The sequence below is a fragment of the Scardinius erythrophthalmus genome, assembly GCF_964197995.2.
Source record: "Scardinius erythrophthalmus genome assembly, chromosome: 14".
In the NCBI taxonomy this organism is placed as follows: Eukaryota; Metazoa; Chordata; class Actinopteri; order Cypriniformes; family Leuciscidae; genus Scardinius; species Scardinius erythrophthalmus.
In genome coordinates, this window is record NC_138234.1 from 12,113,497 (window position 1) to 12,139,840 (window position 26,344).

Below are 26,344 nucleotides of genomic sequence, written 5' to 3' on the forward strand. Positions count from 1 at the left end.
ATTAGATCTACTACAGAAGATGTTTCACACGCTTCTTTTGGTCTGTTTGTGTTGTCGGATTGGTGAGTTATAAATGCATTTTTATGGTTTCATTTATTTCTGTTTTAGAGATAAAAAGATGGTGCTATACTACTCAAATTACTCAGAGGATTTATTTGCAAATGCACAGATATTATTGTGAGATCTACTTTGGATTCATGTATCTTTTCAATGTTATAATGAGCCAAATATAAAAATATAAAAATATTGAAAGTGTGTAGCAGAATTTACTCATCTGTCTTTGCGGTTGTTAAAGGTTACAAACTGTAAAATCTGTTTATGTTCAGGTGTGTTTGGTGATTCAGTGTCAGTGATGGAGGGAGATTCTGTCACTCTAAACTCTGATGTTACTGAAATACATGAAGACGACGACATACTGTGGAAATATGGAGCTAAAAGTGTTCATATAGCTGAAATCAGCAAAAAATCTGGAATTTTCTTCACTTATGATGGTCCTGATGGGAGATTCAGAGACAGACTGAAGCTAGATCATCAAACTGGATCCCTGACCATCACAAACGCCACATCTGAACATGCTGGAGATTATCAACTGGAGATAACTAGAGTTAAGTGGTTATCAAAAATATTTAGTGTTTCTGTCTATGGTGAGTAGATATCATTTGTTGAAATGTTCACACTGTAACACTAATGCTCAAAATAATTAATTAGTTACAAATTAGTTCAATCAAATGAGCTTTTATGAGTATTTAGAACTTTCTTTTTCTTTTGAGTTCACAAAACTGATACATTTTGAGTGAGTTAAATTGTTTTGAGTTTTGAGAATTTGTCTCTTTTAATTTAGACAAACTTAAATTTAACTGAAACTGAAACTGGGCTGGGATTTCTATTTGCCAGCATGCTCTGCCATGACACTTAAAAGGGAGAGTAAATGCTAAAATTAAGTATTATTTAATGTTTCGTGCCAGATTAATGCTAGTTTAGAAGAGTTTCTGTAATGTTTTATATATAAACATGCTATGAGGGCTATGCAAATGCTTTCAAAGCATTGTGTCACCAATTAGCTAGGTAGCATTTTTTTAATTAGCTGGTTAACTCCAGCCAAATTTCTACTGCTTAAATATAGTTGTGTCATCATGATAATTTTAAGTTGTGTATGAATGAGCTTACTCAAATAATTCAGGTTAAGAGCAATTAAAATGTATGATTACAAAATAACAATAATATTTTTATGTTCAGTACAAGCTCAAACAACAGCATTTATGGTTTAAGGTTAATTACCTCAAAAATAATTTAGACTCGTAAAGGAAGGTTTAAAAATCAAGGTTATAGCGAGGTACTTACAATGGAAGTAAATTGGGTATTTTTTTAAAGGATTTTAAAGCTGAAATATGAAGCTAATTGAATTCTTATGTTAAAACTAGTGTTTTATTTGAGCTGTAAAATGGTTTACATCATGTTGTTGTGATGACAAGTGACAAAGTTAACATAACTTTACAGTCTCACAGATTGACCCCATTGACTTCCATTTTAAGCAGCTCACTGTAACCTCCATTCTTCTTTTTTGTTAAAGAAAAAAGTGGCAAGTCATTATTTTTTGTGGTAATCAACTATATGCACCAAAAATGTTATTGATTGAGCTTAACTTGTAATGAACTCTGGATCTTCACTTAATTTTATTACATATTGAAATGTTTAACCATGTTATAGTTTAAGATGAAGGCAACTCTCACTAGGCATCAGCTAAATACAAAAAAACAAAAACAAAAAAAAAACAGTGACTCAAACACACACCACACTTGCAGAGTACCATTTACTGTGAATCGAATCTGAAAATGAACACAATGCTTTACTCTGAAACATGCAGTGCATCAGACAAAATATTTTTATTCTTATTGGATCACAACATTTGCTATTGTATGGTTTGTATTTAGGGTATATTTACACAACAGCGCTCTCAACTATGTGTTTTGGCCAGTCATTTACACGACAACAGCATTTTAGGGGCCTGAAAACAAAAGCTTTTGAAAACATTTTTCAACATTCAAGTTTTGAAAACAATGCTGTGGCGAGGGGAGCGTGGTTCATCGAGGTCTGCACTGAGAGAGAGAGAGAGAGAGAGAGAGATGGTCTGCGTGCCCAGCGCATGGTCTAGAAGGGTCGACTCTATTCTCTTAATGAGTAATGGGTGTGTTTTGGCCGTAAAGTGCAATAAACAGGATGCGAACAGGGATCATTTTGACAACGTTTTTTTTAGTACATCGTTGTCAAGTTAACATACCCTAAGCCATATCACATTCTCACAAACATGCATTGTCAAAACTCATGAAATACATATACAATGTAATATTTTGCAGGTAATTTAGTAATTGTTTAAGGTCATTTCAATCAATCATAACCAGCACCAAACCCCCAGAAAAGTCTGACCATAAACAGACTACAGTGACTACACCGAAAATAATTGTTGTGTAGATTCATCCTTATTTCTCCTTATTCTTTCTGTTTTCCAGCTCGTCTGCCTGTTCCTGTCATCATCCGTAACTCTTCACAATGTTCATCATCATCATCATCATCATCATGTTCATTGGTGTGTTCATCAGTGTTGAATGTGAGTGATGTGACTCTCTCCTGGTACGCAGGAATCAGTGTATTGTCCAGCATCAGTGTGTGTGATCTCAGCATCAGTCTCTCTCTACCTCTGGAGGTGGAATATCAGGATAAAAACACCTACAGCTGTGTGCTGAACAATCCCATCAGCAACCAGACCACACATCTGGACATCAACACACTCTGTCACACATGTGCAGGTACCACAGCACTGATGATATATGTGTGTGTAATCAAACTGCTCTTTCATGTTATTAGAGTTGATGTTTGATAGTGTTAGCTGTAGATCAGACGGACAGATTCACTCACACTAATGGTTCATTTTGTCCATTACAGATCAAGGCCTACTGTTATTGTACATAGTGTTGATCTCTGCTGGATCTCTGATGATTGCTGCTGTGGTCGTGATCTTCTGGATCTGCAGGAAATGTAGAAAAACAGGAAGATGAGTCAGGTGTGCAAGCAATTACAAATGTACAAATATTAATAAGACACAAATATGAAATACTTTGTCGTTTTAACATCTGTGGTTGTTGTTAATGCAGTTCAGACCCAGGAGGAGGACAGAACTGATTCAGCATTGTGAAAAACAACAACACAACAAAAGTTAAGAGATTGCATTTGTCCTCTTCTATTTTATTACTTGGTGATTTCAATATACACGCTGATACAGATTCGATGCATCACGATTTGTGGATCGATTCTGATATTTTCAGTATGCATCACGATTCTCTCTCTTGAAACTATTCTGAGCTTAGTTTTTATTAGTAGATGGCCATTTAGGTTAATTTTTAATATAAACACAGCTCACTGCGAACGCCCTTGTAATTCGCTTCAACCTTGACGAACATACTGAAACATTATTTATGGAAGATTCAAGAGTACGGCTGTTTCTAAAGCACACAGTGCCCTCTGCTGGTAAAAACTAAGCTCAGTATAGTTTGGAAAGAGAATCGCGACGCATACTGAAAATCTCAGAATCGATCTACGAATCGCAATGCATCTTTTTTTTTTTTCAGCACTACTCAAAAGGTCACACACTTGACTTGGTTTGTACTGCTGGTTTACATAAAGGTCCTGTGCTTGGTTCTCCAAATGGACTCTCTGATCACCACATTGAACTAAACTCTGGATTGCCTCTTCCTCGCCCTATAGGCTAAAATCCATCATAATTTATCGTAACCTCAACTCTGTCAATCCATTACTGTTCTCCACATCTGTACAAACTCACCTTTCTGACATTATTGAACATGCTAGCTCTATGTCACGGTGTGACAAAAGCCAGATAAGGAGAGAGAGTAAAATCCTCTTGAAGGCAGTATTATTTGGAGACCTCTTGTGGATGGTCGTCTCATCACACCGCGAAATCTGTTGCCATGGCAGCGAGACCAATTGCCTGATTGACAGCAGGTGAGGAGAATTACAGAGAGTGTTGTGAGAGGAACGCGCATTAAGATGGGGCTTTAAAAAGAGAGAGGAAACAGACGGTCGGGGTGGTTCTCCTCCCGTGAGATACTGTGTTCTGTCGGCGGGTTGTTTATATTTGAAGCTGGACTGTGAAGCAGGGTGAAGATTGAAGCCGAGAAATGGACATGAGAGAGTGAAGTTTTGTCAATGAGATCTAGGGGATATCGTCAACAGTGGGAAAGACGCAAAGTGATGAGTATTTGATCCGTTGTTTATATGCACTGACACTGAAGTGGTGTGGAAAGTCTGGAAAGCGTGTGGCACGAGTGAAGTATTACACCGAGTGAATTAATGATCTGTCTCCAACCTTTGTTCTTCCTGCACTGAATGTGACGATGACTACATCCGTTTGACTGTCTCTGAGAGAAGTGGAGCCCGTGTAGAGACGAGAGTCGATCTGGTGGGAGAAAGACCGGTGGGTGAGTGCTGGCCCGAATGCACGTGTGCGAGTGGAATGCAGTGCCTGAAGTGACGATTCACACGGTTTGTGTTATGGAGTGAAGTTTATCGTGTGGAGAAGTATTAATAGTCTGCTGTGCACTCGCTTCTATAGTCTTTCACCCGCTGTCTCTGAACGGGGTTCGTTACATCCAGCGTCCAACTTACCATTTGAGACAGTCCCACTCTGTGAATGCTGCCGATCCATTAATTCCTGTTACATTGTTGCAGCGTACAGTTGAACTGGAGCGTCTTGCTTAAAGCAATCTTCCTGTCTGGTGGTCTCCACACGTCCCTATCAAAAGCCGCTGTCTGGTTGGAACGAGAGAAGGTATTGCAGCTGAATGTTTTATTACTGCTGAATGGTCAAATCCTGTTGCATCGATACAGTGTACAGCTGAACTGGAGCGTCTTGCTTAAAGCATCCTTCCCGTCTGGTGGTCTCCACACGTCCCTATCGGGAGCCGCTGTCTGGTTGGAACGAGAGAAGGTATTGCAGCTGAATGTTTCATTACTGCTGAGTGGTTAAATCCTGTTGCATCGATACAGTGTACAGCTGAAGTGGAGGTCTTGCTTGGAGCATCCTTTCCGTCTGGTGGTCTCCACATGCTTCATCGAAGGTCGCTGTCCGGTTCAGAAAAGGTATTTGAAATGAACGTTTGATATGCTGTTGAATAGTTAAACCCTGCTACCTGGTTGCAGTGCACAGCCGAAGTGGAGTGTCCCGCTCGGGTGTCCTCTCCGTCTGGTGGTCTCCAAATGTCCCATTGAAGGCTTGTCCTGTTCAGTACGAGAGGAGGTATTTCAATTGAACGTTCCATATGCTGTTGGGAAGTTAAGTCCTGTTACCTGGTTGCGGTGTACAGCCAGGTGGAGTGTCTCCCTCAAAGCGTCTTCTCCGCCTGGTGGTCCCCACCTGTCCCTACTGAAAGCCTCCGCCCTGTTCAGAAAGAGATAAGGTATTTCAATTGAACGTTCCATATGCTGTTGGGAAGTTAAATCCTGTTACCTGGTTACAGTGTACAGTCAAGTGGAGTGTCTCCCTCAAAGTGTCTTCTCCGCCTGGTGGTTCCCACCTGTCCCCACTGAAAGCCTCCGCCCTGCTCAGAAAGAGAGAAGGTATTTCAATTGAACGTTCCATATGCTGTTGGGAAGTTAAATCCTGTTACCTGGTTACAGTGTACAGTCAAGTGGAGTGTCTCCCTCAAGCGTCTCCTCCGCCTGGTGGTCCCCACCTGTCCCCACTGAAAGCCTCCGCCCTGTTCAGAAGGAGAGAAGGTATCACTGTTGAGCGTCGCATCTTGTTGAACCATTGAACCCTGTTGTATTGTTGTAGGGCACAGTCAAAGTGAAGTGTCCTCCTGCCGGGTGGCCTTCCGTGCCCGTGTTGCAAATTGTTGCTGCTGTTCGGAAGGAAGGAGAATAGCCGCGGCACGTGGCTCAATCAAAGTGTCGTCTTGCTGTCCACGGTCCCCTCCTGGCCCGGCCTGCTCGCCACCGGCGCCCCTGTGACCCGTCTGAATTGCGGATCCCCGTCCTCTGGATACTTACCTCTGGGCAGCCTCCGGCACTCGTTCCATCCTCACCACGAGTATTTACCTGGTTCCAGTCCGAATGGGGTCCGAGTAGCCAAGACGTCCTTGTGAGCCCTGTAAAGAGTACCTACCCAGTGACCTACCTGGATGGTGTGTGTCCTCCTTGATTCCTCTCCGACGAGCCGCAGGGTGTCCACGAACGTCCATCTCGCTCCGGTCCAGGGGCCCATCGAATTGCTTCTGGCGACAAGAAGGAAGATTTTAATTAGGAATTTTCAAATTATCTGCTTTTAACTCAATAAAGAAATTGTTATTCCTTTATCCTCTGTCTGCTGTTTGGTTCCTTGACACGCTCCTCGAGGCGGTACCCGGTCTCCAGGGGTGGGTGCAGTCTGGCTTGGCCCACCCCGACCTGTGACATCTATATATACTTGCCAAATATAAAAGCTCAATTTCCAATGCCCTTTGCCCTCCTTAAAAGTAGACTTGTACCTTCAAAGCAAACATCTCCCTGGTTTACTCCTGCACTTCGCATCTTGAAAGCTGCTGGTCGTTGCGTTGAACGCCTCTACAGGAAAATCTGTTTAAATCTGTTGCATTTTGCTGCTTACAAGAATGATATTGAGCTATATAAATCTGCTTTAAATAATGCATGCTGTAGAATCTAGCAACTACTTACCCTTACTAGTAATGCTTCTTCTCGACCCAAAACAACCTGGCCTTGACCCTTCTGACATGGCTAATTATTGACCAATTTTACATCTTCAATTTCTCTCAAAGCTGCTTGAGAAAGTGGTTGCTGCTCAACTTTAACTTTTGTTTTCATCACACAACCTTTGTGAATGCTTCTAGTGCTTGTCACACCCTCCACAGCACTGAGACAGCACAACTCATTTGAGATCGTTTCCCATAGTATTCTTATCTCACATATCTTTGCTCTTGGTATTTCTAAAATAGTCCTGTCGTGGTTCATTTCGTGGTTCATTTTCTGACCATCAGCATTATATTTCTATCCATCAGGCTAAGTCCACTACTGTCTAATCTAATAGCTGTCCAAACAGCCTAGATGTCTAGGCTAAAACGTGGCAAAAGGTTTGCTGTCAGTGAAAATGTACTAGACTTTCACAAGGTCACACTTACATACAATTAGAGGGAGTAGAGTTTAATGCATATTTGGGGCTCGGAGTTCGGCCCGAACCCAGAGTACTCCCCCTATATGTAAATGGTTAGGATTAGAAGTGTGGAGAAGGGGCGGTGGAGGGATGCTGCTAAACTGTCAATTAATTGAGGTGAGACTGCTGAATATATATATACACCTCTTATCTGTGATTTCTGAGTGCTCTCCGGTCTTGTTAATTACATGAACATGCTCCTCCCAAACTTTGTTTATAAAGCATCATAACTAGACTAGACATCTAAACCATAGCACAAGAATAAACTAGTCATCAATTAGATAAAGAAATTAAATGAGTGAATATATTAAACCAACTACATTGTAATCACTGTTTACTTTGCTTACATGATGGAATATCATATCTTGCAAGATATTTTGCCAAAAATATGTAACCAAATTCAAGGTCATTTTGGCTAGAAGTGGGTTACTCATAGCTGGACTACATAGTGCAATAACTGCTATTGCTTGGTGGGAAAGGTCTGGTTTTGTTCTCATTTATTCTCTGCCAGGATGTCTCTTGTTCTTTTATTCACTCTGTGCATCATATATTTTGGCGTTATTGTGATGTCTGAAATGTTTTAATTTAGTGGTTTACCAGTTTCAAAGCATACCAAAAAAAAGCTATTTTTAGTTTATCATATGGAAATTTACCTAACGTTCATTATTAAAGGGGTCATATAATGCCATTTTTGTACAAGCTAATATGATTCTTTAGGGTCTAAATTAAAAGTTTGTAATATACTTTAATTAAAAATTCTCATTAGTATTGTAAGAAAACACTAATTTTACCTGGTCAAAAACAGCTCTGTTTTCAGCACGCCGTTTCAGTGCATGTGTCTTTAAATGATAATGAGCTTTGCTCACCCCGCCCCTCTGTTATGTGGGTACACCATATTAGACATTCTCTGACCGTATCTAACACAATAACCACGTGTTATTCGTTATAAACGTGGGATTATGAATTATATTGAGAACGTCGTACATAGAAAACATGCCGTAATGTACCCTGAGTGTAAACCTTAGACGCATTCATCGTGAAGCCTGCAGCAAGGTTTGCAAATTTCGCAAAGATTAATATAAATACTAATATAAAGGTTAATAAAACATTACACTCACATCTTCTGGAGGTTCAGCAGGAACACGTTGGTACCGATCCGTTTTTTCTCGTTTGTGAAGCTGTCTGGTGTGAAATGATTCGCGCAAACATGAAAGCACAGACGATCGTGGGGAATCCCCGTGAGGGAATCCCCGCGTCAATCCTTTGGGCATATTGCTTCAAAAACAAAACTCAGCCACTGCTTCTTCAACGGCTCGGATTTAGGAACATCCAAATGACTGCTGTGTTCCTTATTACATCTAAGAACAGAACACCACAATCGCTTAGACGCCATTCTACTCCAGCATATCAACAATGGCGGACTACTATGACGACGGCTGTCACAGCTTGCTCAGGGCGGGTCTTGTGTTGAAACACGGCTGTCAATCACAATAGCGGGAGGGGCGTACGATCTTATGACGTCACAATATCGAACGGCTTGATTTCAGAGATGGTCAAACATATAAGGAGATTAAAACAAAACCACTGGATGGATTTTTATCATGATAGGATGGTTGTGTACAGGCACTGCCAACAGACATTTCAGTGCAATCAACTTGTAAAAGTGCATGTACCATTATATGACCCCTTTAAATAATAATCACAACCTTCACTGTGCTCCTTTGTCTGTAATTTAAAAATCACGAGTGGGGTAATACTGATGTATTTTATGTCGTAGAATAAAACATGAAAGTGTCTTGAGCTTGTGCTCACCACAGACCTTATTTCAGCCATTTAACCAAAACCCCATTCAAAAAACCCATTGACTTCTGGATGATGGACCCAGAAGTGCTAAAATGCTAACTCGTGTCAACGTTTTTCAAAGTCCGTCCCCTCAACAAGCCCTCCTGCTCCACTGCCTCAAGCGTCATTGGCGGCAGATTCTGTTCTGATGCAACTTGATATCACCGCGACTTCTCCACAGCGGTGAGGGCTCTATGACAGCCGTCCCTCCTTCCTCACAGGTTTTCGGCACCAATGTAGCAAGGTATAGTAGTTCATGGAAGAAGGAGGCGAGAACCGGTGAACGTTCAAGGTAACTTTAGTTCCCAAAGTTAAACAAACAACAAAACCTAAGTGGCAGCCACTCATGGACAACTGCTGCATATAAACAGTAAAACACAACATAATTGTCCCAGGCCTGGTCCTCTCTCATCCTTCACTGTCGTCTCTACTCCTTTTCACCTCTCAGAGATCCTCAGAGAGAAACTCAAGCCCTCCGTGAAAAACGCTCTGTTCCCATGACACAGTGCCTCAAGCAAATCTCTTTGACATCTTTTAAAGACTCTATGTTGTGAACTTCACATACTTTTGGAAATACTTTTTTTTTTTTTATCCCGATAAGCGGTCATTGTCACAGTTGTAAAAACGACGGCTTCATTCTATAAACAGGGTTTGGCATAATAGTGGCTTTTTTTCCAGTTGGACTTTTAAAAAAAAGCAACATATGTGAAATCTAAACAACTAAACTACATTTAAAAAGTTTTGACAAAAAGTTTTAGTAGTTTTTACTAGAAGCCATACTACTTGTCTTTATCAACAATAGTTTCTCATCCTGGTTCAATCAATGCATCTTTAGATTAAAAAGTCTGAGTTGTACATAGTAGCAGGAAAAGGCTCCTCACCAAACTAAACACACATGCTCTAAATACCCATTCTCTCTCACACAAACAAGTCTGTCCACCAACAGATCAAACAACTTTTCTGAAGACAACCAACCACAGAGGTTTCAGTTTGACTCAACTGGTACTGCGAGGTTGCATACGTTTTTTTTCCCATACACAACAATTTAATAAATTATATACAATAATTTTTAAATCACTAGGAGTTAGGCTCAATTTCTCACAATATTTTTTCTACTTTTACATATTGAACACAACTGTAAAAAAAATTAGTTAATGTAAAAAAGGAAGAATTTCTTTATGAGGATGTACACCTTCAGAACACGCTTAGTGTGTGTGTGTGTGTGTGTGTGTGTGTGTGTGTGTGTGTGTGTGTGTGTGTGTGTGTGATCTAGGAGGGTCAAACACCAAAGGAGAAGATTCACACACCAGATAAGCAGACAGTCTTATAAGATCAGACGTTTCACTGAAGACCTGAGGAGATCTTTCCTGATGTTTTTTTTGGTTTTGTTTGTGCTGCTGGAGTCTGATGGGTAAATTCTAAAAACATGTTTATGATTTAATTCCTTTCAGTTTCAGGGTAATAAAGCTGCTGCTACAGCTTTTTTTTCTGATTTTCACGGTCGTAATTTCAAGATTTGCAAATTAATTAATTTCCAAGCAGTTTCTCAGAATTAAACCTTTACTTTCAAACTGTAATTATCATCATGTATTTATTTTTTTAAATAGATTATGTAACATCACACATTGATTTTACTCTATAGTAGATAGGTTTAAAAATAATAAAGATAAAATATTTACCTTTTTACCATCTTTACCTTTCAATTTGCTTTTGTGTCTTTACTGTTGCTCTGGATGTTCTTCAGTTCATATTTAAACAATTAAATTTTTACTTCTGATTTTAGGCTTTGTAAACCAACAGGAGTCTTAATCCGTCTCTCTTCATGCACTGTAAAAAATCCAACTCACAAAAAGTTAGACTAATTATTATATTTAAGTTAACTGGACAATTAAATGCAAAAAAGTTGGCTTAACCAGTGAAAAGACGTTGTTTCAACAATTGTTGGACTAACTTAGTATTAATTGTAAAATCGATTTGTAAATGCAAGTTAACAAGCATGCAAGTTGGGTTGGAGGTTGGAGCATGCGCATTGTAACGACCACGAAGTTGGCGCATGTGCAATGAAGCGCGCCAACAACGAACAGACTTGACGAAGGAGCCATTTTAAGCATCTGCGTGCGAGACCGTAACGGACCTACTCACAGCCAACGTGTTTCTTCTTTCTTCAGCTTATTTACAACGCGAAAGCCATCATTTTCTGTAAGTATATGTATTTATATTGAAGTCGTTTGTAAAAGTACATGTATCATCTTGACCGCAGAGCCCTGGTTACGGCTATTCATTTTTTTCACGAGCAAGCTTAACTAACGTTAAGTCTCCTAACTTAAGTATTCAGCATGTAAACTGTTTAGAATATAACCTGTGTAATCGTAGTAAGTTAGGAACAAGTTCGAAATCGCCACTTATTATTTTAAACTAGCTTTGACGTTATAATGCACTATGTAACATTTCATTTGTGCAATACACCAAAGACATATTTTGAAGTCGACTCTTCATCTTAAATTTAAACTCACACACCCTTTACAGTGGTCTAATATTTGAATTTCATGTTTCAGACTGAGCTCAAAGTGAAAATCTGCAAAAAATCTTTTTATCTGTGCCCTTCCGGCTTTCTCACGTGTTTCCAGACTAACTTAACGTTACTCGACGGAGTCGACAAGACTGCAAACGTCTAATTTAAAGTAAGTATAATTTTATGGAGTTGATTTAGATTTGATATTATTAACAAATACATGCAGAAAAATCTATAAATTTGATCGAATTTGCAAATGTATTTTGCAATCCACAAACATGCATTGATTTCAACTTGTGTCTTCAATGAATTTTATCTAATTCAAAGTACCATAAATTGTGATACATTTATACAAAATAGAATATTTCTATTCACAAACATGCCAATGTTTGTACAAATCTCTGCACGTTTATTTAATTCTGAATTTCACAGACACAAGTTGAAATCAATGCATGTTTGTGGATTGCAAAATACATTTCAGTCAAGCTCATGGATGTGTGTGCATGTATTTAAAGGTGCAATATGTAACTTTTTTTCAACAGGAAAAGAGGAGGAGATTACAGGATCATCCCTAAAGGCCAGTCTGATTATTTTCTGGAAAAGGAATGGCTCATCTTGGTTGAGGAAATGAAGAAGAAAACCACAAATATAGTGTTCATCAATCAGAAAATGAGCTTGACTTTCTCCCTCTGACAATTGTGGAAGTAGTGCCAATGGTATCTGAAGTGCTTGAACGATGGCCTGCCCCATTTCTTCCAAATGAGGTAAAATAAAGAAGACTGAAATTAAATTAATTGGCTGTAGATTATCTTTAATACAGGTTATTGTTGTGTTGCTTGTAAATGTCTGTTGTAAGCCATGTGAAGCCAGTTAAACAATGTTACAACCAAGACCTGTTTTATTTCTATCACCAGTTATTGTGGACCTCCACGAGACATTCAGAGCATCAACACACCAGCACACTACACAACTCCTCGAGCTACGCAGAGCAAGAAAGGGGGCATTTGGAACAGAAATGGAAGATCATCTCAAAAAGCTTGTTCAGCAGGTAACTTGCTGATAAACATCATGTGTCAAAGATAGTTTTAAAAACAAATTTATCAGAGCTGTTTGCTATTATATAAAGAACACTTTCTGAAGATATTTTTGAAGGAATATGACAATGTATGCCAAGTTTACACTGGCTGATTAGACTGATTTTGGTCCTGAACTTAGAATACTGCATACAATACTGATTTCCTATTCAGCACATCTGACATCTGATTAGGTGGCTCATTAGCAGAGGCTCTATGACTTCAAACATACATGCAAACTCATAACAAATTTAAATTAATAACTGTGCATTAACGAAATTTGTTGTTGTTTTTTGTACCCATTTTTTTTTTAGACCACAGATATTGTGACTCAGAAAGCAACTTTCCTGGAAGGTCTCCCATGTTTCTCAGTGAAGATTCATGCCTGGTGAGTATGTTTCATTACTTCAACAGATATACAACATCTTACCAAATGACCATGTGTGACTAAAAGGAATGTGAATTTTTGTGTTAACAGCAAACAGATTGTTTTGATGATTCATTGATTTGATTCGAAGTATTTTTTTGCAAGTACAACATGATTTAGTCAATGATTGGGTATGCAACATGTTAACATGTTTTAAATTATAGGCCAGATCATTATCATTTACTAAGATTTATACCATCTTATAGTTTTTATTAGTCTGGTTGACACCAAAACCTTCTATTGAACAAAATGAGCAAACGACTGAATGAACAAACAAACAACTGGATCAATGAATGAATCAATGAACAGTAACAGATAGTATAATATTTGCTAGCCAATTGTAAACCTTCGTTGTATCTGAGAGTGGGTCTGGGGAAGGTTCATTCACAGCCCATTTCCAAAGGGGCGTCACCAACGGACGTCGCTCAAATGCCTCTGGACGCAATTGGATAGACCTAAAACCAATCAGAGCGATCGTCATCGTGTAAAGCCTGCTTCAACGTTTGTGATTGATGCCTCTATTTGGAAAAATTGGAAATGGGCTTGAATGGGCTCTTGGCCAGACTGACTTGCAGAGCAAATCTCAAAGTTTGTCAAGGTTTTCCCAGGCTAAGTTTTTATACTTCTATGTGAAATAGCTTATTCAGGGCAGTACTAAATTGAAAACAAGACAATTGTTATTTGTGCGTATTTGAGTGCATTTACTTGGATATTCTGCAAGTGGGATGCAAACTTATGAGCACATTGTATAGGATTACTTTATGGTTCCTTAATGTATCTTTTTTTTGTTGTTTGTTTTTGAGGTTAGTGTCAAGTGATATTGATTTATTCTTTATTATTAGGACAAGACTCCAGAGGACAGACAGACCAGAGGGATGAAGGTGGGAATCCTTGTGGTGATTGAAGATGATGCACTTGCATACCTGTTTGGCCTTTTGTTTGCCTTGGATTTTGAGTACCCAAAGCAACTGAAATACATTTTGAGAAGGTGTTCATGAAGATGGCCACTCATTGCTCTGCTAGGATACAGTCCCTAAAAACTAAGCTATAACTGTGACGTTGCATTTGTGAGCTGTTTGGATCAACTTGAGGCTGTGATAAACATTGTGCAACTGTTTCAGCACTTTCAACACAAACGTTAACTTGCACTTATAAATCTGCTCATTTTGTAACATTTTCAGTGTTAACAATTTAAAATGTTAAACATTTAAAAGATAGAACTTTTAAAGTATTTAAGACCATTTGAATGTGAGAACTACTGAATGTGTTAATGTACTCTTTAAAAAAAAAAAAGTGTTTTATTCTTCTGCCTACTCTTTGTATTACTTTTTTAATGATAATGAGTATTGCTTAAGTGTTAAACATTGTTTCCATTTCCACACCAATGTGTTGCTGCTGATGTAAAATAAAACCTGGACCAAAATATCAAGCCTGTAGTTTTAGCTTTATTTTTTAACCTTGTAATAATGTTGATTTAAAAAAAATTTAGTCAACCGAACATACTTTAAGTAATGTGAAAATAACATTAAAAGTTGAAATTTTATAATTTTATAATTTTGTTTAACTACAAAAACTGAATCAGCTGAACAAAAGATCTTAAGTTGGGAGAAATGTGACTTTACTTAGTGAATTGAGTTAAGTGAACTACTTGATTTAAAAGTTGAGTAAACTCAAAAAAGCCATGCAGCAAGTTGCCTCGAAATTTTAAGTTAAGTCAACTTTTTTTTTTTTACAGTGTGTTCATCAGGGGTGTTTGGGGCCGAAACAAATGAAATACAGTCAGTGTCAGTGATGGAGGGAGATTCTGTCACGCTAAACACTGATATTACTGAAATACGGAACAACATAATATGGCAATTTGGAGCTGAAAACTCTCTTATAGCTCAAATAAAGATAAAAAAGCGAATCTTCTCCACATATGATGGTCCTGATGGGAGATTCAGAGACAGACTGAAGCTGGACGATCAAACTGGATCTCTGACCATCACAAACACCAGAACTGAACATACTGGAGTTTATAAACTACAGATATTTGGAGCAAAACTGACATTTAAAATTTTCAATGTTTCTGTCTATGGTGAGTAGAGATCACCAATCCGGCCTTCCATATTCTTTATTAACTATTTACATATTGAAATAATTATTTATATTTTGAGATCACAAACACACTCAGTAACCTTCAACACACTAAACACTCACTCAGCACACTGATCCAAAAATATGATTGTTGATTAGATTTATCCAGATTCTCATGTTTTCCAGCTCGTCTGCCTGTTCCTGTCATCAGTAGAAACTGTTCATCATCATCATCTTCATCATCATCATGTTCATTGGTGTGTTCATCAGTGTTGAATGTGTGTGACGTGACTCTCTCCTGGTACGCAGGAATCAGTGTATTGTCCAGCATCAGTGTGTGTGATCTCAGCATCAGTCTCTCTCTACCTCTGGAGGTGGAATATCAGGATAAAAACCCCTACAGCTGTGTGCTGAACAATCCCATCAGCAACCAGACCACACATCTGGACATCAACACACTCTGTCACACATGTGCAGGTACCACAGCACCACTGATGATATTAGTTGAAGTCAGTGCTGATATTAACAATTATTGACTGATCTGATCTCAGTTTGATGTTTTTATTCCTCAGACTCTGTCCACTGTTGTGGTCCTACTGAAGCTGTGATCCGATTGGTCCTCTCTGCTCTGGTGGGCATAGCTACTGTCATTCTTCTGGTTTATGATATCAGATCCAGAAGAGCTGAACAAGATCAAGCACATATTCACACATTGGGACAGTAAATGATGATGTCATTTATCATTCTTAACCATTTCAATCACCAATTCATCTTCATTTATTTTGAATGGCTTTATGTATTAATCTGCTACTATTGATGTTTATTATTGGCATCTTAATTTTTATTTATTTTTTCACTTTGAAGTTCAAGAGTCTCACCATCTTTTGTTACATTTCATGAGTTCACCTGCCCATCCAGTCTTGATTAATAATGGTAAACACATTGTCGGCCAAATCTCCACTTTCTGCCAGTTAGTAGTTTGTTGTCTTTGTCACTCATTATGTTCAACTATGCACTCATTATAATGTGTAAGTTCAGTTCTGTTTGTGCTTCATTGTCGGGTAGCATATATGTTAAGCGTGTGTAGTTCTCTGTTCAGATTTACCTTTATGCCATTGGATTTATTAAAGACTGCATTCTCTCTTCATCACTGTGTTCGTGTTTGATCATCTACTACACAACACTGTGAAAGGAGCATTAAATGGATGGCACTGGAAAGTTTGTAAGTACATCAGGAGTTTATTTAAATAACACTTGCCTGACGGCTAGCTACTGCTAACCCATACGTCGAGGTCACTTCAGGGGTTTGGGAAAAGTACGTAAAAGTCCTGGCAGAAAGCGATGCATAAGGATGTAGTGTAACAACGAATTATAATTTTTTCCGAAGTGTTAACAACTTAAGTGTTAACTAATAATTATTGCAAACTGGAACTGCCAACAAAATATTAGTGCATTCCTGGAACCTATTTGTACTACTGTAGAAGTTTGGTATCATTCTGGGGTATTAGTGGGGTAATTTACGAGATCCATTAGCACCTGCACTAAGCCATTCGGCTGATATCTCTTAATAAGCTCTAACTTTAATAATGTTCAACTAAGGGAAAAAAGGCTTCTGGGGGGTGTTTGGCTCAAGGTCATGGTGCAAAGGACCCTAGGTTGATTTTACTCCGAACTATCCCTTTAAGCAAATGCAGAAGACCACAACTATTTTTTACGTTCAGAAAATGTGTTTAAAGAACAGTAAACATTGCTGAAATAGGTTTATGCATAAAAAAAAGTTTTCAAATTTACCAACAGACCAATTAATTTGTTTTTAAGGATGTTTAGATATTTTGAGTGAAAAGCAAGTCAAAAAATGTATTTACTCTATTATAAAAAACAGTGCAATAATGTAACGGATTATACAATACAGAAGTGCTTATAAACTTTTGAGGAAAGGTTTGCTTTGACGACACATTCCTGTCATGTGCGATACCCTACATACAAGATGGAACTGGTGTTCAATTTAAGAAAATAAAAGCATCCAGGTATGAGAGACAAACACTTTAACATTGCTATATTGTTCAGGCCTTTGGAAAAACCAACAATGTGGATCTGTTTTGCCTATACTGTTTCAAAATAGATTTCCAACAATACACTGGTAGGCTACACTTCATTTCTGTACATAAATACAGAAGACATATCCTAGTCTCAACTATACTTTACTCCACAGGGTTTGGGGTTTTCAGAATGTGTTGCTTAAGGGGCCGTTTACACGTCACCATTTCCAACTAAAAACTGAAAACTTTATGCATATTGGCCGTTCATTTACACAAAAATTAAGCGTAGCGTCAGTTCTTGCAGGTCATGTCAGTCAACTCGCATCAGCTGACTCTCAGCTGATCCACATCTACCTATAGGAATATGACACCTATCACTGTATTATAAGCTCTTTCAGTATTATCAGCAGCTATTGTGTTTCTCAGGAGTGAATTACCCTCCTCCATCCCCAGCAGCTATTGTGTTTCTCAGGAGTGAATTACCCTCCTCCATCCCCAGCTCCTCCTCTCGTCAGCCAAGATTCGGCATTCTGATTCCCCTTTGAATCAGACCAAATTCTCAATTTGTTGTACATTAAAATCTTTATTAATTAATGATATCTGCAAAACATTCATGTTTCGTGCTGCTCTATACACTCTTATTGCTGCATGGATGCACAGGGAGTTCTCGCCCAGAACGGAACCATACCGCCAATCCAAACTGTATGCTAATTGTCTTTCGTATTTGACGATAGTGATACTGACCGAAACAGTTTTAGGCACCTGAAAACACAAACTTCTGAAAAAAAAAAAAAAAGGGATTCAAAGTGCAAGTTTTTGAAAATGACATCATTGTCTCCATGTAATCTACAAAAAGGGTGAATTTGTGAAAATGGTGATGTCATGCACATGTGTAAACCCCATCATCTCGCAAGAGGTGAGGAGAACTGAAGAGGGCAATGACCACAGTGTTTCTTTGTAAATATAACAGTTCTATAGAGCATATATGCTGCTCATTAATCAACTGGTCTTTTCATCTGCGATTACACAGCCTTGATAAACACCACACAGCTTCTCCTGCTGCTTAGCACATCATACCACAAAGAGGAAACCCAACCAGTTTGAACCAGAATTAATTCTCTAGTGCAATGGGTCATGGGCTTTGTAGTCCAACTAATTTGTAGTCCTACACCTTCTAAGCCTATTAAATGTATAATGTATTCAGCATGCGTGTAGTATTTATTTACAAAGAGACATCGCCAACTACTGGCCTGGCAGCAGAATACAGTGTTTAAAACTTTTATGTTATTTTCATGGATCCATGTGAACAGGAATCTTTTTGACAACGTTGTCGTCTGTATGCACATTTTTTCCCCGATTTTAGTAGAGACAAGCAGCTTTTAAAGGGAATAATCTGTGCGCTAGGGGGTGCTCAAAGGGATGAGTACAGGGTAAAAAATGATGGGTGTGTTTCCAATTATGGTTATAGAGAGAAATTTATTGTTGATATTTGAAGGCTACAATTAAACATGAATAAAGAAAATGATGTAGACATACAGTATGTTGAACAATATTATACAAACAGGCTACAGTTGAATAATTATGTAGAATTACAAGACAAATATAAAAATATTTAAAGACAAAAGTAATTTACAAAATAATTATAATTTAAAAACGGAAATCCCCTTTCTGCTGAATTAGCAAGGCCATGCTGCTAATAACATATTTTTTTTGTACCTTTAACACATCCACCATAGATAACACGGGGGTCTTTTTACCGTCTTTCACAGCTAAAACTGTAAATGATACTGTTCATTCCTCTGTGGAAATAAAGGGTCAGTTGTTTCATTATTTAGCAATGTATTTTCCCTGCCACTCTCCTAAGAAGAAAACAGATTCGCAGAACTTAAAAGAAATGAACAGGATTGATGTTCCAGTTACACACACACACAAAGACCCTGTGTCTAATGAATCTTATAAACTGAATCATACTGTCCTTTTTTGTCCTACAATGATGCAATAAGCTTGAATGCAGTGTCTGAACCAGGAATTCTCCCCAGTTACACCTACAACCACCAGCAGAACACCAGCACATACTCCTCCTAGAGCTAAAGACACAATCCAATCTGTAATGGAAAAAAAGTCATTCATTATTACTTGAGATAGACAATAGATTTTTCATGTATAGGCTATTTTTGACTGATATTTCCACCTTAATCAGCTTTATGATATAGACTGATAAATGGCGCCATCTTGTGTTTTATCGCCTAAAAACAGTGCTCGTGGAAAAACTACTTGATCTTATGCATTATGTTCTGTTTTAGACAAGCCACAATGAAAACTAATACATTGAATTACCTGCTCAAGGGAAAATGAACTGAATGACTGAATTATACTCACCAATGACAGGAACATTGAAGCTCTTATTTCTGATAATGCGGCGCCGGCAGATGCTGCTGCTGTTGATGATTTCAAAGTAAATAACTGTATTTTAAAATTTCTTAAAGGAAAATGCACTGAATGTTTAAATGAGACTCACCAGTGACAGAAACACTGAAGCTCTTAATGATGCTGAATGTGCTGTTGTTGATCTCTAGTTTATATTCTCCAGAGTCTGTGTTTCTGGTGTTTGTGATGGTCAGAGATCCAGTCTGATGATCCAGCTTCAGTCTGTCTCTGAATCTCTCATTACACTGAACATCTGTACAGATCTTACTGAGATTTCCAGTGATTTCAGCGATGAGAATGCCATTAAAATTCCACGTCATCACATCATGTGGGTTTTTTATTACACCAGGATCAAAAGTAAAAGATTGTGCCTCCTGCACTGACTTTGTCTTTGTTTTCTGACTATAACAGACCGGCGTGTTAAAGGTCCCATTGCATGGATTAATTTATTATTTTAGAATGTTTCCTGGGGTGCCCTTATAATGTTAGTATGTTTTTTAGATCAAAAATTGTAATAATTTAGAAATAAAAGGCATATTTCCTAGCCTGATTTCATCCCCTGATTTGAACGCTCTGTTTGAAGGGGCGTGTCTGCTGTGAGACTTCAGTGTTAAGGCCCACTGCTGTGATTGGCTGACATGCTTGCATATGTAATATCTGGCATTACATGTGGAACTATCTGGAAAACTTTTACTATTACAGCTATTATACGTTTTCACTATTACAGCTATCGGGATTAACGAATCGTGCAACGTTTTTTAAGTATTTAGATCTATTCACATAAAAGGTTGCAGTGATAAGCATTGAGCAGGAAATGGAGATGTGAATCTATATGCAACTACAGTTTTTTTTTTTTTTTTCAAACTAAATGAAGATAATGGTGAGAACTTGGACCTTAGGAGTAAAAGACAATACTGGACATTGAACTGGTTCATTTACAAGAAAATGAGGAACTAAATAAGACTCAGGTGAAGACAATGAATGTCTATGACAAACTGGTAATTACAGAAAACAGAAACAAAACACGGGAAAACAGGGGAATACACAAGTCCCTGCTGGAAAAGAAACTGAAATTGAAACCAAACATTAAACTGAAAGTCCCTTATGTAATAATAAACACAATGTGATTAAACATGTATAACCTTAGTCTTTAAACATTTATTAAATGACTCACCATGGACAGTCATACTAAAGATCGTTTCACTGATGGTGTTGGTGCCGATGATCTGCAGTTTATAAACTCCAGAGTGTGTGTTTGTGATGTTTGTGATGGTCAGAGATCCAGTCTGATGATCCAGCTTCAGTCTGTCTCTGAATCTCTCAGTAGGCCTATCATCATTACACTGAACATCTGTACAGGTCTTATTGAGATATTCACTGATTTGAGCGATGCGGGTGTTTAATCTTTTCTTGTTGGTTTGTTTTAACACCAGTGTTCAGAGTGACTGAATCTCCCTCCATCACAAACACTGACACTCTGTCTGTATAAACACCCGATGCACCTGAAGAAATAACAGTTCATTATAAATCACTTCAGAATATAGGACATGTTTTATAGGACTTTTTTCTAATGTGTTTGTGTGAGCCTTTGTCAAAGACAAATTTCGATCCTTATAGCGTAGACAAAGTTTTAAAAAAATAAATTTGTATATGCTTGTTTATGAGCTATTAGGCTACATCATACATTTAATTAAGCTTGTAATAACTCTTTTTAATATCAAACACGTTCCAAAGTCTCGTTGCATGATTTACCTGATTTGGACGTTATGTTTTTGTACTGGAATGGAATAATAGTTTTTTTTTATAATAGTTGGACATTTAAATCAAAACAAAAATATGATTCACCGCACTTTCGCATCCCAAATTCTATACAACAACAACAATAATTAAAGCAGCACTCAGTAGCTTCGGGATTTCTTCGCTGTATTCTCGCTTTTTGCTCGCAGGTTTCTCTCTAGAGCTCCCCCCACAGCTTCGGAATAGATATTTGACAACACTGTTGTAAAAACTTGTTGGTGATTCTCAGACACCAGAGGCTATAGATCAACGACATCAAAGCAGATGGGACATTCTTTAAAACATCTTCTTCCTTCGGGTTCGGACAGCGTGAGGGAGCGCAATAATGACAGCATTTTAGCAGATTTCTTTTGGCCGTAAAGCAATTGTTTACATCGCGAGACCTGATATCACGCGAGACTTCCTGACGCGGCGGCCCGCCGGCCCAAAGTTGCAAGTGCGTATTTTCCGCTCACGGGCACCAGGGGGGTGCGAAACGACCACCATTCAACCCGAAATAAGTAATATAAACATTCCAATGACTCCGAAGCTGTTCAGTTAAGGTAAAAAAAGTTACTTAGTTCACCTTTAAGAAAAAAAAAAAAAAAAAAAAAGTCTGTCAAGTGTTAAGTGATCAAAGCTAGTACAAAAGTCAAATTCGCCATTTTTTATCGTTCACCAGAAGCAAATAGCTTATGACTTACCAAGCTGGAAAACCCACAGAGGTACGAAAATGAAGAGGTTCATCATTTCTCCGTAGAACTAAGTAGAAATACCAAGGGTTCACTCTAAGCATGGTGAGTATGCTTTTAGCTATTATGCTGGAACCAGCTTCCAGAAGAGATCAGATGTGCTCCTACAGTAATCACTTTCAAATCCAGACTGAAAACATCTGTTTAGCGGTGCATTTAATGAATAAGCCCTGTGCCAATGTTCGTCCGACTGTTTGTACTGTACTGTTTTTTAATTTTTATTCTAAATTGTTTTAATTATTCTTATTTCTTTTTATTATTTTAATTTATTCTATGTAAAGCACTTTGAATTGCCACTGTGTATGAAATGTGTTATATAAATAAGTGTCAGTGTGTCATTTCATCAGAAGTACAACTTCACTTTCTACTATCTTGATTATAGGTTTAAATAAATCTGTCATGAAAATGATAGCCAGAAATAATTATTTCAACAACGGATTTATAATTGGATTAAGTAGTTAATGCAAAAACTGCATTATGTACAGCTTACATGTTTATTACAAGTGTTGATTATTATATTTAAAAATAAATAGCAACTGAATTTAAGCTGATAGTTTGGACTTTGTTGTTAACCTTTGATATTATGTGCAAAGGCTCTCTACATAGTTTACAGCATTAGCAGATATCTTTTATTTTTATCCTTTAGAAACTTTAAATTATAATTGAATTTACACAATTTGTTCAGTAAACCAGTAGAAAAATACAAAAATTCTTCCCAAATACTGTTGCTGTTTCTAGGTAAAAAAAATATCTGGATTTATTGATTACTTCAGCTTGTTGCTCAAGTTCGGTTTATATTATTATATGTTTTCAGACAGCTGTCTAGTTTTGTTTCCTCTTATTAAACGCACAATAACTGTGGCCCAAGTGTTGGGATTATTTAGTTTTCAAAAGCATATAAATATTAATCCTGTACAGAAAATAAATGTTATTAATGGTTAATAAAAAAATTCTTCCACTGAGTGAATCATGTTTTTAATAATGTTTATCACATAAGAGATCTTTAGAGTTTCAGAAAAGATAGTGTTGTGGGCTTTACTTAAATGAACTTTTCCCATATCTGATGTAAAGTTAACAGAAAATGAGCACCAGATAAAATACAAAAATAGGAACAAAGAAACAATAATGCTGCCAAGAAAACCTTAAAGGTGGTATCAGTGATTTCAGGCCCAAAAATATTTTTATCACATTCATCTAATCTTTCCTAACAATCCGCTAGCTGCCCGCCCCATAAGCGTGCTGTCAAAAAAACGCGTCTCTGTAGGCAGCCTAGGCTCTGAGATCTGCACACAAAAACAAATGGTTTAGCCAAACAATCAAAACCAAAACAAATAGTGTTCCAACCAATCACCGACAGGGGGAGGGTGTTGTGAGGTTTTGAGCCAGCTTTTTCTTCAGCTCTGACTTCGCGTGCAGCCGTGCACGAGCACAAAACCTCACAACACCCTCCCCCTGTCGGTGATTGGTTGGAACACTATTTGTTTTGGTTTTGATTGTTTGGCTAAACCATTTGTTTTTGTGTGCAGATCTCAGAGCCTAGGCTGCCTACAGAGACACGTTTTTTTGACGGCATGCTTATGGGGCGGGCAGCTAGCGGATCGTTAGGAAAAAAAAATATATATTTTTGGGCCTGAAATCACTGATGCCACCTTTAAGGCTAGAAGGCTAAGGCAAGCTGAAGGCTAGACTGGCTGAACAGAGAATTTAATTGAAGGCAATCATCTACATCAAACATAATATTCAACAAGAAAACAAATACATCATGCAAATAAATAAAAAAATAAAATAAAAAAAATCATCCTTGGCAATCAAAGCAGAACTGAAAAACACGAGATGAAGACCTATTGTGTCATTTGTCTTCCATCTCACATGAAAACCCAAAAACTTTAAAAAAAATCAGCACCTCACAAAATGTCAGATGTTTTGTTTGAGGAAGATAAATAAATATCTACCAAATGTATGAAGACTTAAAGTTCCCCTGTGGTGAAAATCCAGATTTTAATGTTTATATGTCTATGTGGTGTTTAATGTGCTTTAAGAAAAAAACATGTGCAAATTCATAAAGTGAAGCAAAGACGGTCTCAAAAACACAGCTTGAAATCTCTGGTGTTTCTGACGTCACAAACTACCTTGTAACCAATCAGATCGACGTGTGATCGTCAACCAGTGGATCTCTGAGCTGTGTGAGTGAGTGGAGTTTAAATATGTAATTTCGGTGATAAAAGATGAGTTTTAAGAGATACAATTATTGACTACAGGGGGACTTTAAAACAGTCCATTTTTAGTTATTATAGTAAGTATACAGGGTGGGCCATTTATATGGATACACCGTAATAACATGGGAATGGTTGGTGATATTAAAGTCCTGTTTGTGGCACATTAGTATATGTGAGGGGGCAAACTCCTCAAGATGGGTGGTGACCATGGTGGCCATTTAGAAGTCGGCCATCTTGGATACAACTTTTGTTTTTTCAATAGGAATTTTCAATAGGAAGAGGGCCATGTGACACATCAAACTTATTGGTAATGTCACAAGAAAAACAATGGTGTGCTTGGTTTCAACGTAACTTTATTCGTTCATGAGTTATTTACAAGTTTCTGACCACTTATAAAATGTGTTCAATCTGAACAAAATCTTTGGGGTCATCTGAAGGCAATTGTCTATGGTGTGAAGATACGAGATGTGCAGCACCTGAAACTACGGATACTGGATGCCTGTGCTGGCATTTCTCCTGCGGTGTTGCTATCAGTGTGTGAAGAGTGGGAGAACAGGGTTGCATTGACAATCCAACACAATGGGCAGCACATTGAACACATTTTATAAGTGGTCAGAAACTTGTAAATAACTCATGAACGAATAAAGTTACGTTGAAACCAAGCACACCATTGTTTTTCTTGTGACATTACCAATAAGTTTGATGTGTCACATGGCCCTCTTCCTATTGAAAAAACAAAAGTTGTATCCAAGATGGCCGACTTCTAAATGGCCACCATGGTCACCACCCATCTTGACGAGTTTGCCCCCTCACATATACTAATGTGCCACAAACAGGACTTTAATATCACCAACCATTCCCATGTTATTACGGTGTATCCATATAAATGGCCCACCCTGTACACACATGCAGAAATTACGATGTAATATTCTCCCAGACAAACAATACATTGATTATTTTTCAGGTTTAAAGCAGCACCAAATATAATTTTGTACCTTAAAATAATGTTTCTAAAATCGTTTTAGTGGTTCATCAACTCGTAACTGGGTGAAAGGCACTTCTGCATTCGCTTTGTGTCCCTTTGTTGGCTATAACCGCACTATGCAAGTTTACCAGATCGGGTAGTGGATCTGTAGTTCAAATGAGACGAAAGAAACTACAAATTTGACTTGCTTTACGACAAGCATTACAATAGTCATTTTGTTTTTCTTCGGTTCTGATGTTGCAATACATCATACTTGCATAAAATCATGCAACGTACTCTACCTTGTCTGTGGACATTGTTATTTCCAAAGCCGGTGCTGGATAAACAAATAGCGTGCGTGCTGCGGTAGGCTAAATTATTTATGACAGCGGTAATGGATAATTCCGCTTCCAACCTGTAGGGCGACCGAAGAGGAAAAGTGCTTTGGTGTTGCTTGCTTTAATGCAAGATTAATATCCTATACCTATTTAGAGGCATGATAAAGACTGAACCTGATCTAAACCAAGTTGGGTTTGTCTGATTTTGTCAACTCTAAACTGAAACTCATTCAGCAAGTTTAATGCAACAGGCCTCAAGGGTTAGTGTTACTGGGTAAACCATAAACATTAGCAACATAGTGACTTTTCCATTAACAGCAACAATACCAGTAAAAACACCTACAGTATCAGTAGTTCAGACTTGAAGAGCACTTCTGGCCATACACTGCGAAAAAATTGATTTTCTTAATTTGTATTTCCGTCTTGTTTTCCACTACAAAAAAATCTAAACATTCTTTAAGGGTTTTGTTTAGGGCACGTTTCCTTTGTCCTAGTTTGAATACTGTGTTTGTTGCTAAAAATGACAATGTTAAGTCTGATAAATTCGTCAAAATTAAATGAGTTAATGCTTAAAATAAAGGGAAATGTCTGCCAAATGGATTAGAAAAATGTATTTGTTTTCTTTTTTTAAGTAAAGTTTTCTGATGCCACTGGCACATTTTTTATATATATATATTTTTTTTTTT

General features: G+C 37.8%; 3 protein-coding genes across 3 annotated transcripts; 2 read left to right on the plus strand and 1 right to left on the minus strand.

Annotated features, from left to right (window-relative positions):
- The first annotated feature begins 11,125 nt into the window (after positions 1-11,125).
- LOC308702411 (uncharacterized protein) lies at positions 11,126-14,497 on the plus strand. The gene is made up of 6 exons (XM_081385233.1): positions 11,126-11,257; positions 11,614-11,739; positions 12,113-12,334; positions 12,485-12,618; positions 12,958-13,031; positions 13,913-14,497. The coding sequence occupies exons 3-6, from the start codon at positions 12,330-12,332 to the stop codon at positions 14,066-14,068; spliced, it is 369 nt and encodes a 122-aa protein (XP_081241359.1). The 5' UTR covers positions 11,126-11,257; positions 11,614-11,739; positions 12,113-12,329; the 3' UTR covers positions 14,069-14,497.
- Positions 14,498-14,861: 364 nt separating this feature from the next.
- Positions 14,862-15,870, plus strand: LOC308702131 (SLAM family member 5-like; the record flags this gene model as incomplete). The annotated part of the gene is made up of 3 exons (XM_081384799.1): positions 14,862-15,147; positions 15,333-15,623; positions 15,719-15,870. 3 exons carry the CDS (start codon positions 14,862-14,864, stop codon positions 15,868-15,870), a joined length of 729 nt encoding a protein of 242 aa, XP_081240925.1.
- A 2,773-nt stretch (positions 15,871-18,643) lies between these two features.
- LOC308702412 (uncharacterized protein) lies at positions 18,644-20,522 on the minus strand. The gene is made up of 4 exons (XM_081385234.1): positions 19,704-20,522; positions 19,565-19,623; positions 18,744-19,290; positions 18,644-18,681 (listed from the first exon to the last, which is right to left on the minus strand). Exons 1-3 carry the CDS (start codon positions 19,930-19,932, stop codon positions 19,273-19,275), a joined length of 306 nt encoding a protein of 101 aa, XP_081241360.1. The 5' UTR covers positions 19,933-20,522; the 3' UTR covers positions 18,644-18,681; positions 18,744-19,272.
- Between the last annotated feature and the right edge of the window lie 5,822 nt (positions 20,523-26,344).